The 11,043-nt window shown below is 58.3% G+C and overlaps 1 protein-coding gene across 1 annotated transcript; it reads right to left on the bottom strand.

Annotated features, from left to right (window-relative positions):
- Nucleotides 1–2,831: 2,831 nt before the first annotated feature.
- On the bottom strand, nt 2,832–5,198 carry LOC123391223 (paraneoplastic antigen-like protein 8B). Its single transcript, XM_045077284.1, is given in 3 exon segments — nt 2,832–4,041; nt 4,043–4,665; nt 5,142–5,198. Coding segments are annotated over 3 exon segments (1,302 nt in total). The 3' UTR covers nt 2,832–3,419.
- Between the last annotated feature and the right edge of the window lie 5,845 nt (nt 5,199–11,043).

Here is an 11,043-nt window from a genome sequence, read left to right on the forward strand (position 1 = left end):
TTGAGGACCATCTGATCCGCAGCCTTCATGAAAACACAGTCTGGTGGGGGAGACAAGACCTGGAAAGCCACATGGAAAGAGGTTTTGCCTTTGTTGCAAGGCGGTCGTGTGTTAAGATCACTCTGTCGTCGCGTTCCCTGCTGTTCTAAGGAGGGTTCCACTCCGGAGTGTGGCCAGGCAGCTGCTTGGTATGGCTCCTGCAGGGGAAGTAGGCGCCGCCACCCCCAAAACATCAAGGCGATTGGTGACTTGCCTCAGCCCACGTCATGCGAGGGGAATGTAGTGAGTGCTTCGCGGAGCGGAAGCGACAACAGCCACTGAGCGGTCTGGCCACTTAGTCCCGCAAACCAGGAGAAGACCATACCCCAACCGGAGCTGCCCCTATGGCTTCTAGAATCCAAAAGACCCACAGCCACTGTCCTGATGTGTAATAATAGGTGTGAAAAATAAACCACCAAGATGTCGGGGTGATTGTCCCACCGACAATGCCCGCGGTCAGGGCTCTCTAAGCTGTCAGGGAGTTGGGAAACCAAGGCTGCCCCGCACCCCATAATCTCTGGCAGGTGGCAAGTAACTTGTAGCTAACTGTGCATGCAAGTCAGCGACGAATGCCCTCGATTTTATAAACCGGAGAGCAGATTCGGATTCTCGGAGCTGTTTCCTAGGCAACCATGCTCTCGCCCACGTTCCTTGTCATGTGCTCTGGAGGGGCAGGTGCTTCTGGAGGGCTGGGGATTACAGAGCTTCCTGGATGAGGAGGGATTTGCAATCCTGGAGATTCAGGTTCAAAGCCCGCTCTGACTCTGACACGTGCCCATTGTGTGGTGTTGGGGGAGCCTCCAAACTTCTCAGTGCCTCAGTAAGATGGAGATTCTAGTAGTCCCCGTATATGAAGATCTAAGCACGAAGTTCTGGGGCACTTTCTGGTGCAGTGATAGATAACCAGACACGAATGAAATAATGTCTAGTGCCTACCCACAAGCAGAACCTAGATTTTGTTCAGATGGAAGACAGAGCTTCCTTGACCTTAATCAACCCCACCCTGGTGAGGGGGTATCCATGAGGCTCAGTCCTGGCCAAAGAGATATGAAAGGAGGTCTGCTGGCAAATTCTGGGAGAAGGTGTTCCCATCCTAATGAGGAGAAATTTTTTGCTTTCTGCTTTCCCCTGCTTCCTGTCTTTGAACATGATGTCTGGAGTGGCAGCAGCCATCTTGTGATAATGAGGAGCGGACAGGGAAAATTGCAGGTTCTGAAATGAACGTTGTTGAGCTGTTAAATCAATCCCGGAGTGGGACTGGTTCAGATCCCTGCTAGAGCACATACCAAGGATCAGGGATTCAAGTGGATCTCAGCCTTGATTGTGGGGCTTCCCAGGCTCCAGTGATAAATACATCCCTGCTCTGGGTCTGAGAAACCTGGTGGGGACAGGTTTGTGCTGGGGGAGGTGATGCTGGGGCAGGGAGCCCGGTGAGGGGCATAGGCACTAACACAGGGTGGAAAAGGGGTTGCAGATCAGTGATAGGGTTGGCCCAGGTGCTCTGCCTGAACTACAGTTATAGGGGGTGGGGCATCTGTTCTCCAACCTCAGACAATCCCCTGCCTCCCACCCCCCCCACCCCCGCCTGCCATCCAGAGCACAGAGACACCAGACCAGCATGTTCAAATGTTCAACTCACTTTATTGAAGGGTCCCAGGTGACAAGTGCACCAGGAGAGGCACTTACACCTGCTATGGGGCTCTCCCCACCCCTGGTGTCCACAGAGGCTGTTCAGCCCAGGGCCATCCACCACCCCAAGGAGGAGGGGGCTTGTGCCCCTGACCCAGCCCCAGGCCCACCCTGACCTGCTCCCTGGTGATCTCAGGAACTGTCCCACGGAGGTCCCTGGAGTTCTGAGGGAGGAAGCTTCTAGAATGGTTGAGGAATGTCCTGAGTCTGCTTCTGTACCTGGGGGTCCCTAGGTGGGGCTTGCACAGTCCATTCGGGCTGTGAGGGCACCCCCAGGCCCCTGCACCTTCCTGGAGACCTGTAGGGAGGGCCCTCCTGGCACAATGGGCCTGTCACTCCCTGGGGACAGGGACTCTGGCACAGACACACACATAGCCCCAGGGCGAGAGGATTAGGAGCAGCACCCAGTACAGAGCACTCCAGAAGGGACACGCTGAGGTGGGCAGTAAGGGCTGATGTCCACTTCACCATGGGACAGGGACACCCCACGGAAGCAGCCACACTTGGGATAGCAGGTGCTGAACCCCACAGCGCTGAGTCACACTCCTGGGGGGACTTGGGGGCTGGGTTACAGCTCCCTCCTGGGGACACTTCCTTCCTTTCCAGCCATTCCCATTCCCAGGACTGCTCCTACACTGGCTGGACCCGCCCTTGCCCTCAGGGTCCCCTCTGATGTTTGAGTCACTCAGAGGGTGAACCCAGGACCTACCTCCTCTTATGCCCCCTGCAAGGCCATTACTGAGGGCCTGGTCAGCTCACGGGACAGCCGGCACAGCTGCTGGAACAACTGGCGTGGGTGGGGTTGGAGTGGTGACCACAGGCCTGAGGGAGGTGAGCTGCCCTGCACAGCCATTGAGGGAAGCCAGATATCCGGAGTTTATGGGATTGCAAATGATGGCAGATAATCCAGATTCCTGGAAATCACTGGTCAGCCCGAATGACAGATTCAGCCTGTGGACAGTAGCAGCTGCCTAGCCTTGGCCTTGAGGAGCTGGGTCACTTGTCTCAGCTGCACCTGAGGGGGACAGGGCTGGTGCTTTTCCACTTTTCTTCCTCCTCTTCCTCTTCCTCCCCTACCCCACCCTTCCCCACCTGACCTCCCTCCTCTCCTAGAGGAACTCCCCCTCCCCCAGGAGCTGCCCCCTCTGCCCTTCGGCTGCCCCTCTTTCTGGAATCTTCTCCTCCCCCAAGCAGGGAGGATCAACCTTCAGGCGTCCACTCCACTCAGACACCCACCGCCCAGCTGGGTGGCCCAGACTCCATCCCAGGCCCCAGGCCCCATGAGACTGAGGCTGGGGGCAGGGGCCCACAGACGCTGGCCAGAAGCAGGTGTCTGGAAGGATGGGCGCCTCGCAGAGAACCTGAAAGAATTTTCTGGCACAGCGAGCCTCCCCACCGCCCCAAGGCCACGCTCAGCCCCGTGCTAAGCCGGCGCCGCCCGAAGCCCAGGCCCCCGAGTAGGCCCCAGACGCCGTCCCATCCCCTGGGGCTGCTGCCTCTGGGGTGCACGCGTGTCTCTCCTTCCCTGGGGACCGCTCCCGCCACCCGCGATGGCGGGACAGTGAGGGGCCGGGGAGGCGGGCGGCCCGCGGCGCGGCGGAACCGGGGAGGCGCGGTGAAGCCGGGAGGCCGCCTCTGCCGCTGGGAGCGGGGGCAGCGCCCCAGGTGCGGCCGCGCCACTCCGGGCTCCCCTAGCGGCACTTGGGGGGCTGCCTCCCGCCGCGACGAGCCTTCTTCCCGCGGGCTGACTCGGAGCCAGGGGGCGGCTGAGCCCTAACCTCGCCGGCATGCACCTGGGGCTCCGCGCCCGCGCGCCCCTTCTTTTTCCCTTGCGCCGCCGCCCGGTCCCCCGAGCGCGTCTCGGGAGTGACCGCCCGCCCGCCGCGGCCTCCGCCTGCCCCTCGGCGTCTGCGGGAGCGCGACGGGCCCGGGGCCGCCGCCTTCTCGCCCAGGGTCCCGGAGGCAGTGCGCGCCCGCTTGGTCCGCGCCTTCCGGGACGCCCGGCGCTCGGGTCCCGACTCCACGCTCTCCGCCGCCTCCGCCGCCTCCGCCGCCGAGCCCTCCCCGGCAGCTAACAGCGCGAGCACCTCGCCCAGCTGGCCTCCGGCGCGCCCGCCCCGCCCGCCCTCCCGGCCGCTGTCCCCGGCCTCCGGCGTCACCCCCGCCGTGTCCCGCGCGGCCAGCAGCGCCACGAGCTCCAGGAGGCCCCCCTCGCCGTCGCCCCAGCCCGCCAGGAGGCCCCGCGGCGCCCTCCTGCCCCGCGACGGGGGGTCGGGCGCGGCCAGAGCGCACACGCACTCCCGCTGGCTCCCGCCGGCGGCCGGCCACCTGCACCTGCTCGCGGGCTCCCCCAGTGTCCTGGCACAGGACGGACAGGACCTCGCCCAGGGTATCGGTTGGGTCTGTGCGGGGTCTCCAGCCCAGGGACGCGATCACGGAAGCGATCTTCAGCAGCTCCTGGCGGGCCGAGGGGTCCGACGGGTCCGTAGAGGCCACAATGGCCACAAACTCGGGGTGGTCCAGCTCCTCGTCTCCCGGCTCCCCGTTCGGCTGCGACTCGCCTTCAGGAGCATCGCCGTCGACGGGCTCCTCGTCGCCCGCGTCTCGCACAGCAAGCAGGGCCACTAAGTCGGGGACGAGGCTCCGGGCTTCGCCGCTGCCGCCGCTGCCGTCCAGGCTGACGGCCTGGGGCTCCGAGGCCTCTTTCTCCGTCGGCTCCTGCTTGGCCTCGTCCGTCACCGTCACCAGGGCCAAGAACTCGTGGGTCCCCTCTCGTGCGTGGGCGCGGCCCTGCAGGGCCCACTCCTTCGTGCTGAGCTCCCTGGCGGCCTGGTGCAGCGTGGCAGACAGCGCGCTCTGAGCCTCGTCCGCGCTCAGGTCGTCCTGGTCCAGCTCCTCGAGCACGATGCCCAGGCTGCCCCCTGAGGAGGCGTCCGACTCTCACCTGGCTGAGGTGGGCGGCTGCTCCCATCCATCGGTGCTCTGGCCCCTCGGGGTCCACCTGTTGCCTCTAGCTCTGTTTCTGCGAGCCCTGCGTCCCCTCCTAGGAGGTGGGCCAGCCCTCTTGGCAGTTGGCTCTGAGCCCTGGGCCTGTGTCTTGGAGGCTGGAGAGGGGAGTGTGTCCCCAGGGGCCCAGGACCCTGTGGCCAATGAGGGTCTGTCATCCAACACCAGGCGTCTCATGGGCCTTAGGACTCCTGGGTCCTCCGCGGGGTCCTTGCCTGGGATCTCCCTGTGGACGGATTTATCATTTATGTCCTGCACAAACTCCACCAGGGAAGCCTTGGCCTCCTGGTCCCTCTTGGCCCTGTTGTTTCACAGCCTGAACGTGCCCAGGGGCAGGAGGGCCAGCTGCAAGAGAGCCTTGATGGTGCCTGCTCCAGGCCCTCCTAGATGCTGAGTTCCAGCAGGGCCTGGTGCGTGTCCACATCCAGTTCCTGGCACCAGTTCTGCAAAAGGTTCATGGCCATGGTGATGCTCGCTGTCTGGTGCCAATGGCCACTGGGGTGGGGGCAAGCCTGGGGTGGACTTGGGCTGTGGTTCTCCGTGCCTGTCCTGATGCCCCCTCTCCTGGGTTGTTGGAGAATCCACAGGGGCTTAGGTGTCTGCTTGCTGGTTTGGCCTGTCTTGTTGTGGGCCTGGCTGAGAGCTCAGCCAGGATGAAGCTCTCTGGGAGCCACAGCTCCCCCCTCCACCGCTGCTGCCTCCAGCCACAGGGAGCTCCTGACTGAGGATAGATGGTCTCAGGCTCCAGCCAAATGTGAATGCGCACCTCCTTCCTCTTCTTCCAGAAGGGGTTCTCTCTTTCCCAACCCTAGTGTAGGCAGCACGCTTGGGCTACTGATGCTGGCTGGCATCCCTCTTCCCCCATTGCTATTCGATTTCCATGACAACCGTCTTGAGGCGGTTGCCAGGACCTGGGCAATTGTTTGAAGGAGCTCACTGGGACCTTTCATGATTCAGGGACACAGGTCTCACCCCGAGAACTAGGTGTCACTAACCTCGGGACACATCTCAGGGAACCAGGCTTTAAGGGGGGATACTCTTGTGAAGCAGAGAGAGCCGCGGGCAGAGGGAGAGGCAGAAACAGACTCCGTTCTGACCAGGGAGCCTGATGCGGGGCTCGATCCCAGGACCCTGGGGTCAGGACCTGAGCCAAAGGCATATGCTTAACCAACTAAGCCACCCAGCTTACCTGGTGGCTGGGCTGCCGGGCTGCCCAAGCATGCAGACTGTCCTGCACACACTGGGACTGACAACTTGCCTACTGATGGGGGTGCTGGGGGTGGTGCAGGGGAGGGGCAGGGAGCCTGCCTTTACTGTCCACCTGTTGGTATGAGACCTAGTATCCTTGGAGAAGCCTTGAGAACTTATGGCAAGGGACGCCTGGGTGGCTCAGTCAGTTGAGCGTCGGAGTCTTGATTTTGGCTCAAGTCATGATCTCAGGGTCGAGATCGAGCCCTGAGTAGTCAGGCTCATGCTCAGCGGCGGAGTCTGCCTCTCTTTGTCTCCCTCTTCCTCTCCCTCCTCCAATAAAAAAATAAATCTTTAAAAAAGAAAGGAAGGAAGGAGGGAGGGAAGGAAGGAAGAGTGAACCTAAAATGGGGTGCCTGGGTGGCTCAGTGGGTTAAAGCCTCTGCCTTCGGCTCGGCTCGTGATCCCAGGGTCCTGGGATCGAGCCCTGCATCAGGCTCTCTGCTCGGCAGGGAGCCTGCTTCCTCCTCTCTCTCTGCCTGCCTCTCTGCCTACTTGTGATCTCTTTCTGTCAAATAAATAAAATCTTTAAAAAAAAAAAAAGAGTGAACCTAAGACAAGTGGTGGGTGCCGGGTCTGAGAAACCAGGAAGACCCTTTCCCTGTCCCCTCGAGTCCTGGCCCAGCCTTGGAGCCAGAGGTCATGCCTGTGATTACAGTGACTAGAGTGATAGGAGAGGGAGTGAGTGCTCTGACTGGCTAGGCTTGGGTGTGTGAGGACCTCTACCTGGTTAGAGGTGGGGGAGGGGACTCCCCAAAGAGAAATGAGGTGAACCAGGTAGGAGCTGGCGGGCAGTGGCCACTGGGCTGGAAAGCAGGAGACTCTCTCCTGAGGGGATGAGGGGCAGTGGTGAGGTTCACTGTACCTGGACTGGGGAGAGCCTGAGAGGAAGGATGGGACCTTTCCTTGTCCGGGGATGTTTTGGAGGGAGAGTCTCTAGATCCCTGGTTGGAGGAAGAGCATTTGCCTCCTTAGGTACTCATTGAAGTCACCCCCAGCCGGAAATTCATTCATTCATTGTCTCTGTAGTGTCTAGTATCTGTTCTGGGACCCACCTGTGCAAGTCGCTAGGGACGGTGTTGACTGAGCCAGGCTTTAACTCCTGAAGCTCATAGCTGTGATCGCACAGGGACGTGAGCACTTGCAGGGAAAGGCCTGGATTTTCAGGGGAGGGGAATGTGCCCGAGTGGAGGCACTGTCAGGGCCAGGCCCATGGAGACTTGTGGATGTGACCAAGGAACAGAAGTCTTTGTTGGGTCCCCAGAGCTGGAAGCTTCGCTACAGTTTAGGTGCTGTGTGACCTTGGGAAAGTTGAACAACGTCTCTGAGCATCACTTTCCTCCATTATAAGCTACTCAGAGTGGCTGTTTGGACTGAGGCACTTGGAAGCCTTAGCACAGTGCTGGGGTTCAGTAGGACTTCAGGTAGCCTTAGGTAGCCTAAACTGGCCATAATCCTCCTCCTCTAATTGGTTTTGTCTGTAGGGGAGGCTGAGGCGCCGGATGAGGGATTTGTTGGAGCAGGGCGCCCTCTGGTGGGTAGAGGGAGACAGTTGTGGGAAGAAAGGTGGAGCTTTGAGTTTGAGATCACCTTCCTCCCTCTCTTCTCTCCCTTCTTCTCTGCTTTCTTTCCTATCTCCCTCCCCCACACACTCCCACAGGACCTGCTCCCGCCTAGCTGGAGGTCCAGCGCTGACTGAGACAGCCCAGGCCCCGCCCTTCTGGGGTTCACAGTCCGATGGTGGGTGGGAAGTGGGGGACCCACTCAGGAAGCCCTCCTGAGTCCTCCTCCCCTTACCGCGGGAGCCGGTGTCCCAGGCTGGAAAGATGCCCCGAAAGGAGGCTGGGACCGCAGTGCCATGGTGAGGAGTTTGTGGTTCAGAGAAGGGAAGAGGCAAGGTCAAGTTTATGATGTCTTGGGGAGGATGAGTGGTGGATGGATGAATCTCTGAAGGCAGGAGTGGACCCGGGGAGGAGGTTGGGGGTGGGGTGACGCACCGGTAAGGGGAGGGGGAGGGAGGCGCCAGAGCCCCTCCCCATCCCAGTTTGAGAGAGGAGCCCCCCTCATCCCCAGTCTGGTAGTCAGTCTGATGGCGCTCTCCAACACACACCTCCAGACCTGGCCCAGGTCTCTGATCCCCAAGCAGAGTTCCGGCTGGTGGTGGCGCCCCCTTCAGCCAGAGGGTCTGCGCTCCCTGCTTCCCCAGGGCGGGTTCCGGTAGGCGCTGGTGGGCCTGAGGGAGAGTCTGGCAGGCCGCTTGGCTGGGGATTGGGGGGGGGGGGACAGGACGGGGGTAGGCTCTGTCCCTGTATGGGGAGAAAGACCTCCGAGCTCCCACAGCGGAGTGAGACGTAGCGGAGCCTAACAAAGAGTTGTGCAAACTCCTTCGGAGTCAGAGAACCATGAACCATCACTTTGCACTTGAGAAACAGACGAAATCTTTGAAGTCTGGATAATGTCCAGTTTGGGGAGAGGGCTTGGGCGGCTCAGGAATTCTCAAGCGCTGATGGTGGGCACGTGGACGGGGACAGTCATCGCACAGGGCGACTTGCAGGGCTGGGGAGAGTTAGCAAGACATGGACCCTCCCTCTCGGAAGTCCTGCTTGTGGGACACATACCAATACCCTCTCATTCAGCATTGAAGGATGGTGTGAGGATGTTTTGCGGTGTGTGGAGGAAGAGATGGAGACAGGTGTGTGCCAGTTACTTTTTCTTTTTCTTTTTTCTTTCTTTCTTTTTTTTTTTTTTTTAAGATTTATTGATTTATTTGAGAGAGACTGAGAGTCCGTGGAGCAGGGGGAGGAGGAGGAGCAGAGGGAGAGGGAGCCAAACCGACTCTGCGACTCTGCGCATGTGCAGAGCAGAGCGGGAGCCTGATTAGGGAAGGGGGCTGGATCCCCGGACTCTGAGGTCATGAAATCAAGAGTCAGACACTTAAATGACCGAACCACCCAGGGGCCCCTCGGCCAGTTACTTCTGCCGCGTACCAAGTCATCCACAATTTAGTGGCATAAAAACAACATCTGTTTATGCACATGGGTTCAATGATGAAAGTGGACAGTGGGAACAGGGTCTCTCCGCTCTCCAATGTCTAGGGCCTTAGCCATGGTGACTCCAAGGTCAAAGGTCTGGAATCACCCAGAAGCTTGACCTCTCATGTGTTCAGTGCCTGGTTTGGGGTGACTTGACGACTAGACCTAGCAGGAGCTGCAGACTTTCGTGCCCTCGTGTGGGCTGTCCATGGGAACTGGGCTTCCTCACAGCAGGGCAATGGGGTTTCAAGGAAAACCCTTTTATCCCTGGCCTGGGAAGACCCAGAGCATCACTCCCACCACACTTTATCAATGGGGGCAGTCACGAACTTGCCCAAGTTCAGGTTCAAGAAAATAATGTGGGCCCCACCTCTAGAGGGGACACACTTGCAGCCATGTTTTGCTTTGTTTTATTTTAAAGATTTTGTGTATTTATTTGAGATTGAGAGAGAGAGAGAGAGACGGAGAACATGAGCACTGGCAGAGAGAGAGGGAGAAGCAGACTCACCACTGAGCAGGGAGCCTGAGGTGGGGCTCCATCCCAGGACCCCAGGATCATGACCTGCGGCTAATGCACTTAACCCACTGAGCCACCCAGGCACCCCCAGATATAGCTTTGATGCCCTCAAACAGCAAAGCATGGTTTGGAAGAACATGTGAGAATAAAAGGACATGGGAACAATAGAAAGTGAAAAGAGTTGCCCAGGTTAGGGGAAGAATCGGGCAATGGGCTGAAGATCTAAAGGCATTTTAAGGAGCCGGAGGCAGGAGGAGTCCACAGCTCCTTGGGTGTAAACGTTCTGAAAGGCAAGCCAGCCACCAAGATTCAGGCACCAGGGAGTTAATTGTGGTGTGTGTGTGTGTGTGTGTGTGTGTGTGTGTGTAGGATGTGCTGATATGGTTTCCTTGGCAACGAGGATGGAGAGAGGGGAGCAGAAAGACAGAGGAGTGAGGACAAACCCGGGAATGCACTTCATTCCCATGATTCAATTGGAACTTGCTAGAAAGAAACAGCACGACCCCCCCCCCCATTTTATCTGGAGAGCTCCCTAGGGTCATTGTGTTGTATCTCTAACACAGGGTTCTCAAACTCTTTGGTCTCAGGACCTCTTACATTACTGAATGATAAAAGACTTCCCAGAGAGATTTTGTTTATGGGCATTCTACTTATGGATATTTCCCGTATGAGGAATTTCTGCTGAGAAATCAAAAGAATACTCACTAACAAACTCTTTTTAGAATAGCAATGCGTATGTGTTACAGGTTTGTGTAAAGAACACATTTTATTTAAATAGCTGTATTTTTCCCCCAAAAGATTATTATGTTCTTCCAAATCCTCTTCATGCCTGACTTGATGGAAGATGCTGGAATCTTGTACCTGCTTCTGCATCCGATCAGTTGCAATATTGCTTTCAGGGTAGCCTTTGGATGATTCCCCTGCACACTTTTGAGAGAATGAGAGTGGAAAAGGCAAATAATGTGTTAGTGCTCTCATGAAAACAAGGTTGCTCTCATGGACCCCTTGAATTGCCTCTGGGACTCCCTAGGGGTTCCTGGACCACACTTTGAGAACCCTTGCCCCAATGGTGCTGTTAGCACTTAACAAGCAGGCTCAGGCTTCCCCACCGCCCCCGCCCAAACACGGGGAGGTGGGAGAAGAATTGTGCAAAACATTTGCTATGCCTTCCTCTTCCAGCTGTTTCTACGGGATTGGAAGGTGGCAGCCAGGGCTAGGCAGGACATTTGGGTTTCCCATTGACCTGCCTGGCTGGTGCCCATTCAATCTGCTCATGGGGTTTAGTGTTCAAGGCCCACTCTGATTCTGGGCCCTGGAGCTCCTGCAAAGCTGTAGGGACCTTCAGCTTCTGCTTCTGGAAGTTTCTGAGCATCGCTAATTCTCTACTTGACTTCTGGGACCATGTCCCCACCCACTCAGTCCTGTTCCCTGCCCTATCAGGAGAGGAATGAGCAGGACTTCCTCTGTGGGACAGAGCAACTAGAAAGGGGAATGAAGAAGACAGATCCTCAC

The sequence above is a fragment of the Mustela putorius genome, unplaced genomic scaffold (assembly GCF_011764305.1).
Source record: "Mustela putorius furo isolate JIRA1106 unplaced genomic scaffold, ASM1176430v1.1 tig00000196_pilon_pilon_pilon, whole genome shotgun sequence".
NCBI lineage: Eukaryota > Metazoa > Chordata > Mammalia > Carnivora > Mustelidae > Mustela > Mustela putorius.